General features: G+C 35.3%; 1 protein-coding gene across 1 annotated transcript; it reads right to left on the reverse strand.

The window, feature by feature from the left end:
• Positions 1 to 10,719: 10,719 nt before the first annotated feature.
• On the reverse strand, positions 10,720 to 19,933 carry LOC110441280. Its single transcript, XM_021484391.1, has 4 exons — positions 19,500 to 19,933; positions 15,754 to 15,895; positions 14,429 to 15,234; positions 10,720 to 14,089 (listed from the first exon to the last, which is right to left on the reverse strand). Exons 1-4 carry the CDS (start codon positions 19,589 to 19,591, stop codon positions 14,083 to 14,085), a joined length of 1,047 nt encoding a protein of 348 aa, XP_021340066.1. The 5' UTR covers positions 19,592 to 19,933; the 3' UTR covers positions 10,720 to 14,082.
• Between the last annotated feature and the right edge of the window lie 4,902 nt (positions 19,934 to 24,835).

Consider the following 24,835-nt stretch of genomic DNA (forward strand, 5'->3'; position numbering starts at 1 on the left):
TTCGCGATTTAGACATTTGAAGGAAAAAAAGTGTCAAATAGTCAAATAAATATTCTTTATGACAGCATATTGAGCAACAACAAGTAAGTGAGTTTGTTAAAAAAACTATTAGATTTGTGATAGAAAGTATTTTCGTTTACGCGTATCATTACTCTCCACCACGTGCGCGCTATATCATTACAACAGAACGGTCATGAAGTTACATAATTATTACCGCGACTAATTTTTACGTTTGTCTTATCATTCTGCGGATATTATTTTTGCGTTCGTTTAATTGACCCTAGAAATCGTGAAAATCCCAGCCCGCGGAAATATCCTGCTACAGTATGCTGTATGTTCAATACAAGATTTTGTTTTGTTTTGAGGGAATCACGTCCATATTTAGAAGTACATGTTAACAGTATGTGTAGGTACCAGATTTGTAAACACACATTTGCTATCACCCTTAGATAACGAGATGATATTCATTTATCTTGGTCAAGACTGATTCTTTGCCAGAAATAAGCGGGATATATCGGCAAAAATCGATGCACGAATAAAAGGGTAGACATATCTTAACGATGGACAACAAGGCAGAGAAAAGGGCATACTGGGCCAGTTGTGACACATTTTCTCTCTGGCATTGTATCACCAACGACTTCATATTAGGAACCAGACTCTATATCTCACTAGAATGCATATTGGATGACAGGATCACGTACTATATCGCCCTAGGATACCATGTTAATTATAATAAAATCAAATAAGATCCAACACAAAAAATTATAGTCACATTCGATGGATAATAATAGCTGCGACCCCTTTGTCCCGAACTCAAAGGGGTCAATTACAATCTTTTTCTCAATGACTATGATGACTGGGTTTATGCCATGTTTTCGGAAGCATGTCATGGTGAATGAAGTATGTTCAAATGACCTTGACTAGCTTTTTGGGTCACATGGACTTCAATTTATAAATCTTAAATAATTTCGTCTGAATAGCGAAGAAACTGAGGTCATGATATTTGGCTGGTAGTATAGCCAGCTGAGGATATATCATTCACTTTTGTTTAAATGAAGAGTTCTCGCCTGCTTTGAAGGAATTAAATGACAAATATGTTCAATATTCTAACAACGTATGGATAACCAAGATGACTAGGGTTATGATATTTGGCATGAAGCTACAAAGGTTCACGTGTTAGTGCTATAACACTGAAACAACTTTCTTTAAAGATCTATATGTCCTAGGGTAGAACTATTCATTTTTCCCTCGTGTCTGGCTTGGATAAATGTTCGTCAACATTGACCATTTTTACTGTCAATAAGTTTTGTCATAAAATATCTAGACTTGCGTTAATGGTCAAAATCGTTTGCATGTAGCTTGCTGGTTCAAGGGCTATCAAATGTGTTTAAATACATTGTTTAATTCATTATATAAATAACACTAGTTAGATGCGATTGATTCATAAAACGACTGTAGTTATTATTTCATAACACCAAGGTAATCATATCTAGAATTGAGATTGCAAGGGTAATGGGGTTTTACAAATGTTTGTACGAAAGACCAAATTTCAATACATATACATCAATCTGATAAAACCATTTTCTTCCAAAAATTGTGTCATGTCTCCAAGAATGACAGCATGCTGGGAGAAAGGACTATGAATCTTCGTCATATTTACAGAATGTCTAAGGTAGTTATATATGGCATGTAGCTAGCAGACACTATGTAGTTTGTTAAAACTGTATATGATAATTGATCAACTTTCATGGTCACTGGGGTCAAAACTTAAAAAGACTCTGGATGCGATACATCACCTTTCTACTATTCTTACTTATGCTATTGAAATTTCACAAAATTGTTCAATCAAATACACTCTTAATACTTTTAAGATTTATGTTTCCGACATTTTAATTCAGCGAGAAATTGACATGAAATCCGCGAGAAATCCTATCATGAACACTACATTAGGAGGCGATCTCCGACCTAACGATGCCTCATCCAAATTCAATTGTTTTGTCTGAAAACAATAATAATAAATAAAGTATTTATCTTACTGGTATGTATTTATTGTATAAGTTTATAGACCGAAAAATCAGAACATGCTTTTATAACATCGTACACAAAGTGCTACGTTTTTGTTTTAAAGGAAAGAATTCAAATATCAAACTTAAATGCAAGTTCGCAACTGTGTCTTTTATGTCTTTAAACATTCGGTTTCCTCGCATAATAGGCGATTTTAAAACAGGTGGTATAAACATATCTTTTTATGATTAGCAAGGATCTGGACACGACCGTATTAGCATCACTATTTGAGAGAGTAAATGAGCGTTGAAAAAGTTCACGCTCATCTAGCTTGGCACGTCAAAAAACGCGCACCCGGGATTAAAAACATGATTGATCAACATAAGATATAAGTGCGCCATTTATAAAACCACTGTAAGTCATTTATAAAACTACTGTAAGTAGATGATAAATTGGTCTATCATTGCATTGACCGAAATACGATATGCACACTTTATATAAACCGCTTTGCGGTATTTTTTAGAGTGCACTTTGTACATCAAAAGACCAATGATTTATCTGGTCCATTCCTTGAATTTATTCGGTATATAGATAAAAATAAAAGGGATGATGTTGTGATTGGTGGGCGTTGGAGGAAAATGCATAGGTGAGGAGTCATGGTAAATTTGTGTAAGGACAATATATAACCGGATGGTACTGTTTTCCTTTATGTAGTCTGGGGCGATATATAACCGGATGGAATTGTTCTACTATATGTAATCTGGGGCGATATATAACCGGATGGAATTGTTCTACTATATGTAGATTTGGGCGATATATAACCGGATGAAATTGTTCTACAATATATAGAATTTGGCGATATGTAACCGGATGGAGTTTTTATCAAATATGTAATCTGGGGCAATATAAAAGCGAATGGAACTGATTTCCTACATGTAATCTAAGGCGATATATAACCGGATGGAATTGTTTTCCTATATGTAGGCTTGCGCGATATATAACAGGATGGAACTGTTTTCCTATATGCAATCTGGGGCGATATATAAGCGAATGGAACTGATTTCCTACATGTAATCTAAGGCGATATATAACCGGATGGAATTGTTTTCCCATATGTAGTCTGGGGCGATATATAACCGGATGGTACTGTTTTCCTATATGTAGTCTGGGGCAATATATAACCGGATGGAACTGTATTCCTATATATAGTCTGGGGCGATATATAACCGGACGGAACTGTTTTCCTTTATGTAATCTGGGGCGATATACAACCGGATGGGACTGTTTTTCTATGTATATGTAATCTGAGGCGATATATAACCGGATGGAACTGTTTTCCTTTATGTAGTCTGGGGCGATATATAACCGGATGGAACTGTTTTCCTATTTGTAGGCTTGCGCGATATATCACAGGATGATACTGTTTTCCTGTATGCAGTCTGAGGAGTTATATCACTTGATGTTACTGTTCTCCAATGTGTAGTCTGGGGCGATATATATATATTTTTTTTCATTTCAACAAATTTAATTTCATTTAGAAAAAGGATTGAACAATAGGCATAGCCTATATTAGTTCTCTCCTTAGGGTAACAATGGGTGTATAAATATGCATATATATATATATAATATAGTATGTTGTTATTTTGAAATTTCAAAGTTGATTTTTTTAAGTATGAAACATAAAATGTTTTTAGAGCCTCGAATCCAGCATCCATGACAGGATTCCCTCCACTCATGGGATACAGACAAAAAATGTCCATATTGGCTTATCAGCCACTGTTCATCCACCCATGAGTTTTTGGGCCAGTCATGGATACTGTATTCTGATTTTTATAGTTAAGATAATTATGAAAGAGAGAATTTGGCAGATTTTGAAGTGTTGGTGGATTCAAATCAATATTTTGTAACGATTTGTTAATAAAAAGATTATGAGATTGTCCTTGCTTAATAATTATTCTATCACATAAAAAATAATGCAATAATTATAATGAATGATACATAGCGTACAAAACATACAAAATATATGCCTATCAAATCAAAAGGGGGAAAGGCGGTCATAGGAAAAAGAAAGGGTGATGATGACACACACTGTTTATGATGTAGAAGCACAGTCATAACTGATGGTTTTCATATTTAAGAGACATAATATCAAATCAGAATTATAATGTATTATATTTGTGGAAATCTATGTGTAGCTGTGACAAACGAAGCAGTACATTCAAATATATTTACATTGGTTTGTTCATCACAATCACCACAGCCAGATAGAAGAACATCCAGAGTGTAGTGATTGTGATTAACATCAAATAATTTATCCTTGAAGGTTTTACGTGGTTCATCATACTTATTACAAATGAGAAAAAAATGATGTACTGTTTCATAGGCATTACCACAGGTACAAGTTGGTGATTCAGTAAGATGATCAAAATTAAGGTTACTTGAAGAATTTCTAAGTTGGCAGAGTATGATATTGTATTTTCTATCACCTGCGTTGACATAGGTAAAGTTTCTACTTTTGTCTAATAACATGATGTCACTTACAGCTCTTCTTAAAAAAAAATTAAATTAGTATAGTGATGTGATGTTAGTCAAAACCTTGCTGCAAGTTCATTATAATCTTTAAGTGAAGACGGAATAAAGCTTTTGGCATAATTATTTGTTCTGCACACAGGAATTGTAAAGATTCTTTCATTTCTTAATAGGTTAGTCCGCATTTTATGCACTAGGTGGTATCAATAACATGTTTCAAAGATTATTACGAAAAGTATTTTCCAACGTTTTCTATACAAACCCATGTTTTTAATGGAAATTAGGCCATGAGCAATGTCACATGACTTGACGAGATCTCGCGTTACCGAAGATATTTCCCAACGTTATTAAGTAGGCCGGCGAGATTTTAGTCACGTGGCATAAGAAGGCGGGGCTATAAAAAAAACTAGAGTAAAACAGAGTAAGTTTGAAAAAATATGTTTTTAGTGATTGTATTGGTTGTTTGAGGCATGTTATGTATGTTCATCTTGTGCATAAAGAATAGATCGTTCGATCCATGTGCGACATGTATGTGAAAGTGACGATTTATTTCTAAAATATCTGTTTGAATTGCGCTCCGGGCGCGGGACGCATATTTCCCGCATATTATAGAGGGCCGGAGTTCTGACGTTAATCGACGACAGACTGATATGAAAAAAGTCGATAAAACGTCAGAATATTTCGGACTATAATAGGTATGAGTTCATATTGTTGAAAAGGGGTTCAATCAATTCAGTTAAATAAGTTGGTGCAGTTCCTGTAATAATTTTGTATAGAAAAATAAGTCTGTGTTTTTTCCGTCGTGCAGCAAAGGTGTCCCAACCAAGTTCACAAAAAAAATTATAGTGTGAGGTTCCTTTACGCAGTCCTGTAATTAATCGAGCAGCCTCTATTTGGAAAGATTCAAGTAAAGTTGCCTCCTGCTGAGTACAATTATCAAAAATGATATCACCATATTCAAGTATAGGTCTAATATAAGCGAAATATATAGTGATAAGCGTTTTACGACTCATTTTATATTTTACAGATTTCAATAAATTTATACGTTTAGGTGATATGGTGATGCCACTTACCATCTTCAGAAAAAAATACATCAAGATGTTTATGAGTTGACACATTTGCTATAGTTTCATTTTGAAAAATGATATCAGGAGATATTATATTTTTTTCCGACTAAAAGTTAAAGATTCCGTATTAGTAGGATTAATATTAATGTCCCATTTCTTAGACCATATATTAACATTTTCAAGATCACTGGATAGACTATTGGCTGCATCGAGTGGAGTAATTTGTATAACCTTAAAAAGAGATGTATCATCGGCAAATAGTAGTTTCTCATTTGTTATACATTCAGTTATATCATTTATATAAATCAGAAATAGAAACTGATCCCTGGGGGACACCAGCAGTTACCTGTCTATATGATGAGAAGAAGCCTTCTGTTATCACTCTATGTTTACGATTAGTTAAGTAATGTTTCAACCAATTAAGGAGATTTCCTTTAGTACCATATTTTTCAAGTTTAAATAATAAGCCAGGATGCCAGACACGATCAAATGCCTTGCTTACATCACAAAATATTGATCTACTTTCAAGTCCTTCATCAAGTTTTTGTATAATAGTATTGACAAACTAGCTCTGGGAAAATACATGGAAAATGATCTTCCATCCAAACAAATGCAATGTGTTGTCGGTGAGTAAAAACAAAACTGCAATAGTCCATAATTATTCTTTACATGGACTCATACTGGAACATCTTAGTCAGGCAAAGTATCTGGGTGTAACACTATCATCTGACCTTAAATTGGATTCACATATAAATACTATCTGCCCAAAAGCAAATTCTACGCTAGGCTTTTTAAGACGAAATCTTAAAATTGGCTCAACATCAGCCAAAGTACAGGCATACAAATCATTAGCTCGACCATCACTTGAGTATGCCTGTACAGTATGGGACCCTCACACCCAAACAAATATTGACAAGTTGGAAATGGTCCAGCGAAGGGCAGCGCGCTATGTGCTCAATAAGCACAGGTACAACCATCGTACCTCCAGTGTATCAGAAATGTTGGACCACCTAAAGCTGCACCCTCTAGCAGATAGACGTAGAGATGCTCGTCTGATCATGCTTCATAACATTGTAAACCAGAAAGTCGCTATCGTAAAACCAGACAGATTTATCTCTACAGTTAGAAAATCCCGAACAAACCACCAGTTTTCGTATCGAATTCCCCACTCAAAAACCCAGACCAGAAAGGCATCATTCTTCCCTCGAACTAAACCCGAGTGCAATTAACTCCCACTTGACATTATTTCGAGTCCCACAACGGAATTATTCAAATCAGCCCTCTACCGTCACCTTTAAAACGCAAATTAGACCATCTCGTATCTTTTAAAAACACTCTCTTGCCATGTTTCACTACTCGTCTGACATTTTATCTTCAAATTGTTGAAGTTGGTCAGTACCATTTAGAAGTAGAAGTACATGGATAATAATTGATAAACAGTAGAGTCACCAGGAATAAATCCAGACTGGTATTTTGTTATTAGTTCGAATTCCAGTAAGTGATTATATAAATGCTTGAAAATGATTTTTTCTAATATTTTACTGAAACATGAAGTAATAGAAATTGGACGGTAATTTGAGACATCATTTTTATCACCTTTACCTTTTATATATAGCATTAATATTAACCCATTTCCAAGGCAGAGGAACAGAACCAGATGACATGGTTTTATTGAATAACATAGGAAGGGGAGGCATTAGTGATGGAGAAAGAAGTTTAATAACTTTCGGTACAATTTCATCAGATCATGCAGGTTTCTTATCATTTAGTACAGTCAGTTGATCCCTCACATCCTGTTCTTGAAATAAAATGTTATTAAGTATGGAAGGAGACTCAGGAACAGGAGGCAAAGGATCAATATTATCAGAGGGTGTTGATATTGCTGTAAAATAATCAACAAGACATTCGACTTTATCAAGTGGATGAAACAAAACAGTGTTATTGTCATTTAATGGTGGAATAAAAGGTGACTTGTTGTAAATTTTCGGAATAGTTTTTGTGGTTTTCCACCATTTAGATGATGAGACATCGGGATCATTTAGAGAGTGTTCTAACTTTTGTATATATATATCTTAAGTGGTACGTATTAAGCTGATGGCTTCATTTCTGATGTTCCTAAAATTTGCCCAATGATCTGGATTATTGGTCTGTATTGGGGTTTTTTATGGATTATATTCCTCTGTCTTAGTTTTAACCTTATCTCGTTTGACATCCATGGCTTATCATTTGGTCGGATAGTTATTTTCTTCATAGGTATAAAGTCATCTATAGCTTTATTTATAGCATCAACAAGTACAGTATTAAAACCATTTACATCTTGTTGTTCATTTATACTTACCCAGTTTATGTTATCAATCATCTGATTCACTTAGATAACATCAGCATTATTATACAGGAGAACATTTTTTGTATATGCATGGTGTCTAAATACAGGGTAAGAAGCACTGAAGTTGATTACAGAGTGATCACTACAGATTGGAGGAGTTACAATTACATTTTTAACAATAGTATCATTATTCGTAAGGACAATATCAATTGAGGTAGAAGAATCCTGAGTTATTCTTTTACATAATTGTACAGATTATATTTTGTTAAAAGTCTTTTTAAACGAGAGTTTGGCTGAATATTGCTCATATTTACATTAATGTCACAGTAATAATAATGTCTGCATTTGTTCGCCTCGAGTCATCAGTTACATGATCTAGTAAATTATCAAGCTTGTTCCAGTAATCCATACTACTGTCAGGAGGTCTATAAATACAACCTAGGAGGAGGTTTTTTTTGCTAACTGTAATATCTGACCAAAATAATTCTAAATCAGGAATCTCGAGATCTGGTCTTCTTTTCATAATGATATTGTCCTTCCGTATTTATTTCATTTTGAGGAAAAGTTATGAGCCCATCACATACTATATACACTGACAAAGGCATGTATGAAATACCTTAACGGGGTAGCAATCAAGATATCTATTAGACTAGAAGAGTGATCTCCCTTTTATCAGTATTTAATTTAAATAGTAGCTTCATAATAAGCCATATTGCGAGCATTATAATGACTTTAACAACGTTCTTTGAACAAGTAATTGGACATTTAAATAGTACACATGTTATAAATTAATATAGTGCAGGGAGTACATGTTGCCTACATAGCAACACTTCACTGAATGGAAGAGTTAACAGAGTGTTCATGCAACATTTCTATATTGTACAATATATTACATAGTTATTGGTTGGTAGTTAAGATAAACGGTCTAATACTAAATCATCTATACAATAGCTATATATGGTTAAATATACAATGCATAAGTATTTATAGATCATAAACATGGATATATTTATAACACACTTAGAAGTAAGAGGTCACTGATTTCTCAATATGTTGGTAGGTCACTGATTTCTCAATATGTTGGTAATTCAATTAATTTAGTCAAGCATGCTTGCAACAGTTAAATTAATGGTGAATCAAACAAGTTAATCAACATCATCTCATGGTCTTTTCCATTAAGTAACCTTACTGTCACAATAGGTATTACCTCACCACAGGCCATCATATCATACCTACATAGCTGAATAGTTTTACCAGATCTAAAGTTCTCATAGGTTATCCGGAGTTAGTACTGGTAGCTCCTAGGGTAGCTTGATCTCAGGAGGGGTCACGGGGGTGCCTGGTGACCTCTTTGGAGTTCTGGTAGTCATGTAGAGTTCGGGGTCTGTTGATAGGTCTGGGAGGAGGGTCCGGATACGACCTGAGGTCATCCAATGAAGTGACGGTCGTTTCTTGGTGGTCATTTACCTCGTATCACAATCCTACCATCCTGTGTCCAAGTACCTGATATTATATTCTGTTTTTTCAGATATCTCGCCTTGGTAAAGACATCCATGCGAGTTTTGGTAAGGGCCTCATTGATGATACAGTTCTCCAATGTGTAGTATGGGGCGATATATTACATGATGATACTGTTTTCCTGTATTTAGTCTAGGGCGATATATTACTTGATGATACTGTTTTCCTGTATGTAGTCTAGGGCGATATATTACTTGATGATACTGTTTTCCTGTATGCAGTCTGGGGCGATATATTACTTGATGATATTGTTTTTCCTGTATGTAGTCTAGGGCGATATATCACCAGATGATACTGTTTTCCTGTATGCAGTCTGGGGCGATATATTACTTTATGATACTGTTTTTCCTGTATTTAGTCTAGGGCTATATATTACTTGATGATACTGTTTTCCAATGTTTAGTCTGGGGCGATATATTACTTGATGATACTGTTTTCCTGTATGTAGTCTAGGGCTATATATTACCATATGATACCGTTCTCCAATGTGTAGTCTGGGGCGATAATGTGTGACAGTGAGCTGTTTCCCTAATATCATGTCTTGGACGATATTGTGAAGGAGAGGAAAAGTTTATTTCCTGGGGCGATAATTGTTTTGAGGAACATCTCTATCATTTGAATGTGCTAGAAGGAACAATAGTGATATAGTGTTGTCTATTGAGTTTTTGTGTCGGAACCACATTGCTCCTCGGTCTGTATAACATGAACCAGAGGACATTTATGCCGGTATTCCTATATTCCCCTATAGGCATTTTACCGATATGTCGTTAGCAATTATCCCGGGATCAATCTTTAACAAGAAAATATTATATAATGTAGTATCGTTTTGAGGGTGATATCAAAATGCATCTTTTAAAGTACGGTACCCTAATCTGTACTACTTATATTTGACCTAGTTCAGGCCTTATAACAGGTAAAGCACGGTACCCTAATCTGTACTACTTATATTTGACTTAGTTCAGGCCTTATTACAGGTAAAGCTATACACTTTGACTTATATCTTATAAGAAACAAAACTTGGTATTGTATATCCATATGAGTATGTTTTTGTCTTCTTTTGCTTTAAGAGCATCTGTTCAGACGTACCGTAGAGCCAAACTCTCTTTAATTCGTTTTTGAGTTCCCCTTGGCCCAGGAATGCTATACGTCATTTTCTTCAAATTCCTTTTAACTGCTCTAGACTGGTAGATATAAAGAAAAACGACAGACGCCCCGCCACGGTATACGGTCACGTGACCTGAGGACCTGATTACAGGTAAGAAAACATAGACACCATTGATGTAACTCAATATTTTATTACTCTTTGAAATCACATTCGATATTTGAAACAAACACAACTTTAAATCATCCGTTGTTACTTTGACCAAGCCTCCTATCCTCAGTTCATATTCTTGTTTATGATTCTCAGCTGTAAGTTAATCGGCCAGGTTTAGTATTTATTCCATTACTGATGAGGTACAAACCTTTACCTTTATATTTAAATCACAAAATGCATTTTGCTAGCGTCAGATTACTGATTTAAGAAATATAAGCATATTCTTACCTTTTGCTAAAAGAATAATTTTAATTGTAGTTTATGTTAGATTCTTTTTAATGCATATTTTTATTTTTATTTTTATTGTAGAATTGATTTAAAACTGTTTGACTTCAAGTTATTAACTTAGCATTGGGTTAGTTTTTACTATATCAATCTGTCATGCAAAAATATTTCACGGTAGATATATTTATATATTTTTTCAATGTTGTAACATTTTATCAAGCAAATGCTTTGGCCGTGGTCTGTGACATTTCTTAACTAAATTGTGATCCTTTAAGTTTGCCGGATATGAAACTAACATGCCCATATTTACTAGGTCCTGAGTTTCCCAAGTCAAGTATTGAGTGATATTCCTCTTTATTGTTTGGTAAATTAATGTCTTCACTTAGACCATTGGAACCCAAATATGATTTGTAAGAAACATTTTGATAAACACCAGATGCTATTATGTTATTTCATATTTTGTATTAAGCAATAGCTTTATCTGAAATATCATTATCATGTAGATTTTCTTTCCCCTGTGAATGTGTTTTGCCCATAAATACCTCCATTTAATAATATCCATTTCCTTAATACAGATATTGTTTAACGACTTCAGAAAAGACAAAACAAAACTCCATGATTTCGAGTAACATTATTTTTGGATGATTTTTTTTTATACTTTTCTTCATCGTTATCAGTTTTATTAGCGATGCATAACCGATATCAATTTTCTTAATGCATACATTCGATAAAGATTAAGATTAGATTAATTTATCAAATTATAATTTGGCTTTGTTATTTTGAAAGTAACATGATAGCGTTGTGATATATGATCTGATAAACATGCATTTCTTTAACAATACAGCTATTAACAGAGAAGAGGAGGCTTGTAAATGATGAAATAGGTTAAAATGAGATATGATCCACTAAACGACATTAAGTAAATAAACAAGAGATCCCAGATGGATCTTGGCGCCCACCATCGTACCATCTTCATTAGTTCTATGTTAGTTTTATCTTTTCTCTTCTTTTCTCTTATCTGTTTGATGAGTTTGCCTGTACGCCATCCATCTTAATCAATGACGGACGGACGGACGCACCATGGAACAGGGACCACGGACGCAAGGAGATTTGAATAGCCCACCTATCTGATGATGGTGGGCTAAATAGATAAAATATAATATAATCAACTACAATCCATCTAGTAAATATTAAAACAGATAAAAAAAGATATGATCAACTTCACGCAATTAGGTAAATAAAACCAAAATTCAAAAAAGATATAATCCACCATACTAATCTAGCAAATACTGAAAAAGATCAAATAAGATGTGATACACTTCACGACATCAGTCGTTTGTAAACATTTTAATCTAAATATAAAAGGTTCAGGTACACAAGACTGGCCGCTTGGCCATTCTGTGTTGTTGGGTTTCTTCAGACGGACTAGTGTTTATTTATCAGCGCCAGTAACATGGCGACATCAATAGTTGTATAGTTAACATTTTTAATGACGTCATCGATGCATATTCATAGTTACGTCATAAACAATACAAATACAGAAAAAACATGTCAATATTGACCAAATATTATTTATGAAAGCTTGGTTCGAGGGCTTTTGTAAAAAAAAATAGTTAAATTCTTTGGTAACTGGATCATCGCTATCAAGTTTGTAGGTAGGTAACGCACAAAAATCATCCTTAGAAAATTGATGCATATGTTGCTTACTCTTACAAATCAAAACTCAGTTTCCTTCATTTTGTGTCTTTGCACATTCAATCGTAGTTTTACACCCGGTTTTCTAATATAGAATTATCAGCAAGGTTTACATAATAAAGTGCAAATGACATTCTTTGAATTAGAGTTAAAATGTTATCTCATTTCTATTTTGAAAACTATTTTCAAAAACATAGTCTTTACATTCATAAACAATCTTACATGTACCGCACCTTGATTTCATACATATTTTAACATCCGTGAATAATTTGTGGCATTCATATCAAATTTGGATGTAAAAGTAAATGTTTCAAATTTTAGGGTTGAAGGTTTCTAATATTCTTATTTTCAAAAATACACACCATGTTTACACTGTTTTTCATTTTTTTTTACATACAATTCATCAACAGGAAACGTGTCACAATATGTCAAATAGTTTAGATATATCCAAATACCTTCCATTCGTAATTCGTAAGCTCGAAATATACGTTCAAGAGAGTTGTCTCACTTGATGATTTATCAAAGGATCTATACGCATGCGAGTTAACGTTACGCCTTAGGTCTTTGCTCATTATTGAATTAATACAAAATATACATTGTTGCAATCAATACATTCGAGTGAAGTCACTTTGTTTTCAGAGTCTAATAATAGTTATCTGCTCCGGCTAACAGTTCTGTATATAACGTGATGTGAAAATGTAAAATGATATCACGCAATAACAAACGATGGAAATGGGTTTTAACAATAACAGCAAATCTGACATCTGAAAAAAAAAAATTCTTTCACCAATGATCGCGGCCGCGATCGTCTGTTGTCGTAACGATGGAGAATTATACCCAAAATTTATTCTAAAGCTATTATTTAACAATTGTTTTTCAATTGATAAAATCACTCTTGATCTCTAAGATGGGTATCTATCTTACGTGTCGATTGCGTATTAAATACATGGGTTTTTATATTAAGTCTAGGGACTGTTCATTAGGTATCAAAAATACAAAGCAATATATCCACACGAGGTTAGTTGGGAGTCACAAAAAAGCAAGCGAACTAAATTTTACCAAATTAGACTAAATTATAGTTACAGAATATGTAATGCATTTGTTTTACTCCTACATAAATGACAACAAGCAAATTCATGGACATATTGTAGGTAAACATTATTGAGATTAGGTTTAAACATGTGATTATCGTGCTGTTGAGACATAATGTATTGCATGAAACTCGAAGGGAAAAAAAGCCTTATCTAATATTTGCTAAAGTTATTTAGCGGAAACTGTAGATAGTAGAAGGTTTTGTAGCAATGCTATGACATTAATGCAGCCTTACCTTTAATTATCAATTTTTCTCAAAAAGTAAAATTGCCTCTTTTCAATGTGTATGCATCACTCTCTGACCTCAGACCTCAAAACCTGTTATAAATAAAATTGTGAAAATTGACATTTTACAAATAATATCATTTCTTCGGCAGACATAAATAAATAGCATTGTGTGATATAAACGAGAATTGGCTAAAGGAAATAATTATTATAATCAATAAATTTAAGAATTTAACCTGAAGTGCCGACCTATATTCAGCTCATACAAGAAACCACATGTCGTTTATTTATACCCAAATTAACTTTTTTTATACTTCATTTCCGACAAAATCATTGAAACGTTTGCTTACTGCACTAGAAATATTTGTTTTGTGAAAGTGCACAAATTAAGAAGATTTATTCAGGAAGCCCGTGTTAAGTTTAGCAAGTTACCTATCATTATTTGTCTTAGGCTGCTGTAACACCTTCAATAAGCCATCAAGGCTACAGCATAACTCTTTCAACTCGGCAAAGCCACGAAATACAGCTTCAGATTGCTCGTTTTGGTCAAGACGTTTCAATATGCTCTTGTAGTTTGTAATTGACTTTGAAACTTTCCCCATTTTCTCGTTTATCTTCTGAGTCAGCTTTTCAAATATGGTCCTTTCCAGAGTTTTAGATGTGAATTCTTTTTTAAGAATTTCTACTGTCCACTGCTCAAGTTTTTCTTTTGGTTTTTTCCTGTATGTAGAAATCAGATAATGTTCTTTTCCAGCTTGTACTGCAGCCGCAACTGGAGCAACCGTGACCAATCCAGCTATACCTAACGGAATCCAAACAGGCGCAGTAACTACTAAAGCAACAATTGCGTGCGCGGGTAAGTCATCCTCCTCGTCGCTTTCTATGTTTAACGACCTCGTTTCTTGTGCCAATTCGTTGTCGCTTTCAAGATATTTTTTAAAAAAAACCTTCATCTTGGCTTCTTTTTTCGTGATGTTCAAGAAGAGTACGGACAGTGCTTCTGTTAGTTCTTTTAACTCAGATTTGCAATTTTCAATAGCAGCACGAATTCCGCCCGAGATGTATTCCCGTATAGCAACGCTTGCTTTCAATTTCAAAACATCGAATGTTTTGCCTTTTGGAATGCCATCTTTGTCCCAGGTGAAAATTTTCTCTCTATTTGCAGCATCGTTAAGATATTGATGAACTTGTTCAACAACATTTCCTTTGATCTCTAAGGCATCAAGAGCTCTTTCCCCCTTCATAAACAAAAACAAAGATGCAATGTAGTGATTACTTGCTTACTTTCAAAGTTTTTTTAGTTGAATTTGAATTTAATCTACTCTGAAACTTACAAATTTGAGAAGTATTTGACAACACCAAGTAAAACTAATGTATCAAAGCTTGTTACTTTGTAAAAAGTATTTCGCCTGCTAATAGCGAGGATTGGATTCTAATTCAATCTTCCGATTTCATCTTTATATCATATATATTCGCTGAATTAAGAAAGTAATGTAAATGGTGTATGTGAAATTCATGATTAGTTTTAGATTTTAATAAACATTTGTGATACAAAAATCAAATTTCCTTCAAATGTTATCGACATTTACTTATCTGACATATTTTTTTGATTTGGAAAGCGATATTGAAATAATAAAGTATAAATTGACGAATGCTTTATAGTTCGTTTTATAGGCAGGTTTAAACAATCATGTCATTGACAATAATATTGAGATTATACAGATTAAAATATAGAAGAGAAATTCTTTGATGAAAACCTCTTTGTATGCATCTTCGAGGTCCTTGAGAAGATTCTGCAGATACATGGACCTTGTGTGATGGTCTTTTGAGGATAACCCGGACAGAGATTCCTTTGCAACCACAGAGATTTTTAAATAGTTCAGGCATTCATGTAGGAACCTTTGATGAAGACAGAAGTAAATTTAATAATAAATCGCATAAGCACCGCATTCTGTTTGCATATAGATTTTTTAAATATTGCCACAGCGAATAGAGGAAGTCAAAGGCGGTATTCTACTTAGAGCACCTATTGACATTGGTCACTCGTGATAAGTCTTAAGTCTAGATTGATAATAAAGCACAATTAATGGCTTTAATATTTTAATGAAACTTAACAGTCACTTTAGTAATAAAATGTTCCCCTTTTCAATATAATTGCATTATAATCCTCATGACCTTAATTATCAACCCAACTTTAACAAACAAGTTCATAGAATTTATACCCACCTCCTAACAGAAAACTTAAGTGAGACCGACGAACACAGCGCCTGTACATAGGCTAGTGGACAATGAGGATATATTTTACATATTGCCAAAGTTACTTAAGTATAAAGCGCTTTTCTTTCATTCTGTAATTTTATTCTTGGATAGTTAATATCAGTGCATGTGGATCTTTTTTTTTTTCAATGTAGACATTATTTGGTTCAGAATTTTGCTCTGTTGACAGAGAATTTATTAAGACAATGTAGGGAGATAGATTGATTTTTGCTATTTCATACCTACTTAAAGACTGAAATAGACGAAAATGACGGGGTTATGGCCCCTTGAATAACCAAAGACGTCATTATCTGACGTTTCTGTTAATTAACTCTCGCAAATATTATCCGATTGTCTTCAAACTTTGTAACAGGGTTCAACGCATTGAGGGGCTCGGCCAAGTTTGACAACCTCTTTAATCTGACTCTATTTGGCGGAGTTATGGTCCCTCGAAAAACTTTATTATCTGCAGTTTCCGCTTAATAACTATATCAAATATTAGCCAAATTCCTTCAAACTTGATAACAATGTTTGTGTTCCTCTGTCTTTCCACCCATCTCGGTCAGTCTTTGGTTTTCGTGTGATCATTGCTGTAGATATTGTGCAGATATTTCAACCAAATTCTGTATGCACTTTCGACTCATGCTAAGTTTGCCAACCGATGTGATTTGTGCATATTTACGGATCCTTAATGAGGTTAGTAAATTCTGATGGATTAAACGATTAATTTACACCGTAATACCTACATGTTCAATAAAAAGTCTACCTTCTGTATAAGGCTTTTTTCTTCTTCGAATTTCAAGCTATACATTATGTCTCAATAGAACGATGCTCACATGTTTAAACCTAACCTCGATAATGTTTACCTACAATATGTCCTGCAAGCGTGGGTATACATTCCACGAATTTGCTTGTTAAGAAACATAGATCTTTTCTTATGATTGGTGAAATACAAAGCAACCTGCAAGTATTTTCTGGACAAATTTTGGACTTCAAATTGCACAAAAGTCCATAATTATGTATAAAGTGGTGAACGAAATCTGCGTTGGTACACAACACTCCGTCTTCCCAACATACATAGGAATATAACTTTTAGTGACCGTAGGAAGAATAACAAGAACATTACAATGCACCATAGCATGAAACTCTAGTCATAGATAGTTGTATATCTAGTGCTTAATATGAAATTGTTTATATTCTTTTATAAAGTGTATTAAAACTCTATTAAAACTTGAATCCAATAGAGTGATAACACAACGTATTGAGGTACTCACTCACGGGGTAACATGCCTATAATAATAATTTGATCAAGTTCGTAATGTTTCATGTAATTTTACTCTACTCAAATATTTGCTATCTTGACAGTTTAAACTCAGTTGCAATTTGTGTTAATCACTGATTAATTTAATCATGTTTTGAACACCTGGCCAAGATAATTGGATCCCTAGTAATGAAACTGCTCTCACGCCAAAATCGTATTCGTGAAAAAATCTGCGCCCAAGATGCGATTGAGAATTAAAACGGCTTTTTAATAAGGGGCAAGATGTTTAGCACAGTTGAGTTTACGCCGCTGCACGTCTTCTATCCCTAAAACATTTTTTTTACACTTTAAGATATAAGTCCTTCATTACGAATGAACAGATTTTAACTATGCAATAACCTCCACAAAATGAGTCGAAGTGGCATAGTTCCCCGTTCCCACCATGCCGGAACTCAGTTAGTAAAATTGTATAGATAAGATGCAAAGAATTCCCAAGCGGCACTCATCTTCTATGCGAGTGCTTTACGATAGAAATCTAAGAAACCAAATAATTTGGACTTGCAAACGAAGAGTAGGAACTATCTGGGTTCGCTAATTCCTTCATTGGCGGAAAGACGAAGCCCAAAATCGCACTGCAAAGTTTGTCAAATGTAAGGAATTATCTTTGAAAGGGATTAATTGCACCTGGAGTAAGATTCATGACATGGTCAATTGAGCCATCTCAATGATATCACATTGTTGAGACCATTGATCGACACACTAAGACACAATTCGTTTATCAACTTTGACCTTATACTTTCGCTCGACAGCTGAATCTTATCCCGTGAAAGAAAGAAACGGGAACAGTTCTTTGAAAAAGGCTTTTGGAAGAGCAAAATGTTGACGGAGAAAAAAATATACTTGCTAGCAAATTGCCTCAAGAGGAGAAACCATTCCTCAAGAATATTCGAAATGGTTTAACTTAACCCTGGATGAAATAACCCCTGTATCGCATGTTTGTAATTACCCCTCAACCAACTGATTCACTTTTGGTTAGCCCCTTTCAATATGCCAACCTTGAGAAAACATAATTGCCAGATCATTCTGACTGCTAGAAAAAAAAAACAATTATGCGCGCGATCTCAATACAATGCAATTCAAATATACAACCTCTAAATACCGCCGTGTCCAGGTTATAAGTTTATAATAAAATCATAAATCAAAATCTTAACAACTAAAAATATTGCTAAAATGAATAAACCATTGGTAATAGTGCCATCGTTGAGGCGGTTTTGATAAACAAAGGCGATCGTATAACACATATAAAGATTACCGTAAAAAAATAACCAAATTATTTGTCAAACTGGTATAAACTTGGATATAATGAGTTAATGAAAGACAGCTAGACTTATGGTATAAGTAAAATACCCGCAACAACCCTATTACACAGCAAATGGCGGAGTAGCTCGAGCGCATGTGCTAAGTATGGTCTCTTTTTAAAGAAAGGTGATAACGATATATTTAGTATCCTATAATTATGTGGCCAAAAAATCACTCTAGATGCGATTTGCTAGCAAGTATATATTTTCATAAATCAAAACCTCAATAACTAAAAATGTTGCTAAAATGAATAAACCATTGGTAATGCTGTAATAGTGCCATCATTGAGGCGGTTTTGATAAACAAAGGCGATCATATAACACATATAATATATATATCTATAATATATACTGCATCAAGAAAGTTACTTGAAACTTTTTCATTGGTACATGCATACAATGATGGCTGCAAATATGGAACATGTGGACAATATTCATCGTTCTTAGTACATGTACTGAGAAGTGGTGCTTTTAAGCAATATGTGTTTTCCTTTGTTCAAAATGAAAAACGTTTTTTTTTTATATTGCTGGTATACAGTACAGACTGTTACAGTACACGCATACTGTTTTATAACGAAAGCACGTTACTATTTCTTAACTTCAATCTAGTAGTAAAAAGTAGACAAACCTTGTGTGAATGCTTGACCTAGCGTTAGCACAGTGTTGCACAGTTGCTCGGATTTTGTCCAGAACATTTCGGTAATCCGTTGTAGCGGACATGTAGTTCGCATGGACACATCCTGGATTCTCGTGTGTGTCCCAAACCTATAAGTATGTTAGTTCCATGTAATCTTACCATACTTCTTCATCATTGAATATTTGGTCTCAAACATACAATGTACTACAGGAATTTATATTTTGGTTCCAACATATTTTAGTATATATAAGCAATAAAGTAGCATCGACATTACATGCAATTATGTGGAATATTGTCAAATGTTTAAGGCAATCCGTTAGGAAATATTAACAGTTATTAGTTATATAATATATGCTGATGTTAACGCACATTCTCCGACTGGCTAATAGCCGATGGCTAATTACAGAGAAGAAATCATCTTGAAAATGTGAATTTGAGGAAATTTATAGAAACAAAAATGAATAAAAGTAGTAGATTAATAAATGAACAAAAGTCGCAGGAACCAAACTAGAAATTTCCACAAACAATTTCGTCCACTAAAACAACTCGTCACTACTCAAAAACAGTATGACTCCTAAAAAACAACAAAATACAATAAATAACAGGCCCTGGTATTAATATCACATTTGTAAAGTGGACTAAAATAAAGATACAGACGAAGTATCAGTGTCTTGACTAAAAATGATTCCAAAGAACGTGCTGAAATATTTTGAATCCTGTGACCATCAAAGTCAAACAAGGACATTAAGTTGAACAAGCATAATTGTGACAAAATGGGTTTACCCAATAGTTGATTTAATTAATTAATGTGATTAATTTGTGTTAGATTAATACATATCTTTGGATTGTAAGTCATGTGCTGGTTGGGGTCAGTAATGTGTCAGGTAACAGTAGCCTAAAGGATACGTATAATACTTAGAGTGATTATAGTCACATATGTATGTACCAAATGTTTATGATGACAGGTTTATAGGTATATGGACAGATGATGGCTGTAGGCAATGATGAAAGATATGTACTGGAAAACGACATGAGCGAGGGAAATCAAGTGTTATGCTCGAAGAACACAAATCCACCTTCCGGGAATGCATTTCGGAATAGCCTTCTCATACACAACTTTACACCGATGGTTCCAAAGAAGGTGAGAAAGTGGCAGCAACCTGTTGTACTGCATATTCCTGCACTTCAGTTCGACTACCAGACGGCGCTTCTATCTTTTCTGCCGATGAATGCGCCATTGGTTTGGCCCTCGACCATATCGATGAACACCGCATTAAAAGGCAATCATTTATTCAGACTCTCTATCTGTCATACAGAGTTTACAGCTACGAGATCCTAAAAACACACTCGTACAAAACCTTGCTCTTCGAATATCTCGTATCTTAAAAAAGTCTAAAATAACTTTACTATGGATTTCGAGCCATATCGGAATTAAAGGCAACTAATTTGTTGACAGGGAAGCAAAAAAAAGCATTAAATCTCCAACAAACAAATATCAAACTACCATATACAGATTTTAAACCTTTTATTTGTACAGCCATTCAAAATTCTCTCGAGACCAGCAACAGACTCTTTAAAGTACAACCGAGACTTAAAACATCTATTCCCAGTCGGAAAGATCGAAGAGAGGAAGTTGTCCTCGCTCGGCTCCGTACTGGGCACACATTTCCTACTGATTCGTACCTTTTAAAACGAGAAGATCCACTTTTATGCCACGCATGTGACACTCCATTTCGAGTCCCGGGTATGAAAACTATTTTCAGTTCCGGGGACTCGAAGGCATCATTTAACTATTTGAAAGACATCGGTCTATTCTATAGACTCTGATGTCTTTAAACCTAACTTACCCCTTTTGACGCTATATATATCACATAGTCTATAATTATCATCTATTCGTTATCTCTTTTATTATTTTAACCCCCTTTTTATTTTTATTTTCTACACATACAATGCGAATGCTTTTAAAATGAACCATTTTAACTGATTTTGTCTTCGCTACTCACATGTTTGTTTAAGCTGTATTATCTTGTCAACCTACTCAGACATTATATTTATCTGCGTTTTCACGTAGCTGTAATGTTTAGGTTATAGTGTTCCGAATGTATCATCCATCAGCACTACACATCAACACGTGGCTGGCACCACACTGTTAATTACCTGTACTTTAAGTGCTGTACCGGTTTTGTTTTACCTTGATGCACTTTGGCATATTTTTAACCCGGAGATGTCCGTCTAGGAACACATTGTTAGCTATCACCAGTACCATCAAATAGTAAGCGTACCATAATCGTATCAAGCGTTTTGTAAATATGATAATTTTCTCAAAGCGGTTGATTCCACGAGGAATGTAAATGTGAATTATGCCTCTTATGCATTTGTGTTTTAGTTTTTTTGTTGTGTTTGTTGTTAATATTGATGCTATTATATGTTTAAACAACGATCTTTACATTGCAAGTCTCTGCCCATGTTCATGCAATGCTGTTAGTTGTATTGCCCGAACCCTCGCGAGGATGTCTCCCTAAACCGACTGCTTACGATAATGGTTAAAATTCCTTTTTTATATGTTGTGAACGTGACATCCGTCTTACGAGGGCATATGACTTGGATATGCAGTAATTCTATTCAATTTATATACCTTTATTCTAAAATATTCAACAATAATTCATATCTACAAATACTTCTGCAAACCCCCAAAAATTGCGAGTGTTATTGAACAACCGTGCTTTGCAAAATAGGAGATGAGAGTCTGAACTATCAATCCATTTTATAATTGTATTTTGGAACATTGGCAATTAATGTTACTGGAAACTTTCTGAGTTGATAAGAACCATTCAAATATCAACATCTCACTTTCGGTTTACAACTTCCGGTAAAACGTAAACAAAACAATGGAATTCCACTTTATTATACCATTGGCATTAGTGCTGGTTTCATGAGTTAACAAGATCGGCACATCATACAATGCACCTATAGTACCATGGGAGGGTATGAGATTTATGTCAGGTATACTACGAGTGAACACACATCTCTGGACGTAAGGAATGAACTGCTGAAATCGCCCAAACGATGTGCCACAGGGTATGTATCATACATATTTGCCCTCCTCCTACTGAATGCATCTGACTGACACCCAAATACAGGCCCTTATGTTGTAAAATATCCATGTGGAATTTGCAATAAAGCTGTCCGTTGGTCCAAAACAGTGCGTACAGTAGCATGCACAGATTGTGAGACATGGTTTCATAAACACTGTCTAGGTATGTGTACAGCTGTATATGTCCCCTTAGAGAGATCAGACATGAGCTGGGATTGCTGCAGTTATAGCTTGTCAAACTTAAATTCAAGTCTATTCACTGAATTTGAAAGTTTGGGCGACAGTACAACAAATACAGAAAATTCCTTTTACTCGTTGTCTTCATCGGTGTATTTCGACCAACCAACCTAAACATCATCACCTTGCCGCCATCCAACGAAGAACACCTATCCATAAGAACAAAGTGCGTATTCTCAACATCAATTTCTAGAGTATAAAACCCAAACGAGAAGCCTTTTGGTCCAGGCTGAAACACTGTGATCCGGACATAATACTGGCTAGCAAAATATGGCCTAATCCACCCATCCATGCTGCATGGATAGACCAAAAAGCTCACATGGAGGGGTAGCAATCTTCACGCGAGCTGATATAGACCAACAGATAACAACGAAGGCTATATCATGGGTATGTGCAGCGCCACTAAGGAGCTTCATGTCCGTTTTCAAAATTCACCTCTTTACCAACATCATACCACAGCGTAGAGATTAATATACATGTGGTAGAAAGCCAACCTACCAGCTATTGAAAAGGATTTAACAAGATTCTATGAGGACTTCACTCAACGAAGGAATCACGATGACCCTATCGCAGTCATGTGGCAGGAGTTTCGTCAAAGTAGTATGGAAGCGAGCAGCACCCATGTACCATTCAAATCCTCCTCCGTCAGGTTCAACCAACCATAGTATGATACAATAATTCATCAGATCAGCAGATGTAAGAAAACGGCGCAACGAAGGGCGACGAAACCGCAGAAAGCGGATGACTGGGAAAGATATCGCATGATCCAACGCGAGAACCAGAAGGTATGTAAGCAGTCCTACAACAGATATATAAACAATATGGTGTGCGAGGATTGAAAGAACTCCAAGAAACTCTACACTTCATTAAGAGCAAGAAGAGTGACGGATCGGAAGTTTCATCGCTCAAGGATGGTGGCACTCTGCACTCCAACCCCAAAGAGAAAGCAGAAATCCTGAACCGACAGTTTTCTTCAGTTTTCAGTGTAGAAGAAGACGATGCAATAGTACCCACCCTCGGTGTCACCTACAATCAAATGCCAGACATCAAGGTATCGGAAAAAGGCGTGCTAAAGCTGTTGCAGGGTCTGAATCCGCACAAAGCCAGTGGCCGAGACGAGATTTCAACCCGTTTTCTGAAGTGTATGGCAAAAGCGATTGCACAACCACTCACGACAATTTTCCAGGCGGAAATCGGCCTTCGCCACGCCACTCTTCAAAAACGGAGAAAAAAAGAGAGCTGCCAACTACAGACCTGTGTCCTTGACATCGGTATGCTGCAAGAGCTTGAAACAAATAATCCACAGCGATGTCATCAAACACCTCGAGAAAAACAACAACCTTTTAGATCGGCAACATGATTTCAGGAAACGAAATCTTGTGAGAGCCAACTAATCATAGACCTTGAGAAGGGCCTCAACGACAGAAATCAGATTGACGCTGTTCTGCTCGACTTCAGTGAGGCATTCGACAAGGTCTCTCATCGACGTTTATCAGCTAAACTGAATCACCACGGCGTGTTTTTAGTGTATATCAACGATTTACCAGGCAGAGTGAGAGGGATGTAAAACACCTTCAAGACTTTCCCTCGTTGCAGCAGTGGGAAAATGACTGGGGAATGAGTTGTTACAAGGAAGGCGAACAATACTACTGCTTTCCAGATGCGTTACATATCTTCATGCCCAAGGAACATCAAGGCTACTTGCTACAAGACATTGGTTCGCCCAGAATTGGAGTATGCTGCCACAGTGTGGGACAATTCCACCAAGTCCCAAATCAACTTCCTAGAGGCAGTGCAGCGTAAGCGTAGTGCAGCCCGCTTCATTATGGACGTCTACAGCCATACCAGTAGCGTGACATTCGTGCTAAAAGAGCTCCAAATCTGAAACCTTCAAATGAGAAAAGCCCAGGCTAAAGCTACCATGGTGTATCGGGTAATCAACGACCTAGTCGCATAACCAACAACTGGTAAAGGGCCTAGAGAAAACACCACCCGA

This window comes from Mizuhopecten yessoensis, unplaced genomic scaffold (assembly GCF_002113885.1).
Source record: "Mizuhopecten yessoensis strain PY_sf001 unplaced genomic scaffold, ASM211388v2 scaffold715825, whole genome shotgun sequence".
In the NCBI taxonomy this organism is placed as follows: Eukaryota; Metazoa; Mollusca; class Bivalvia; order Pectinida; family Pectinidae; genus Mizuhopecten; species Mizuhopecten yessoensis.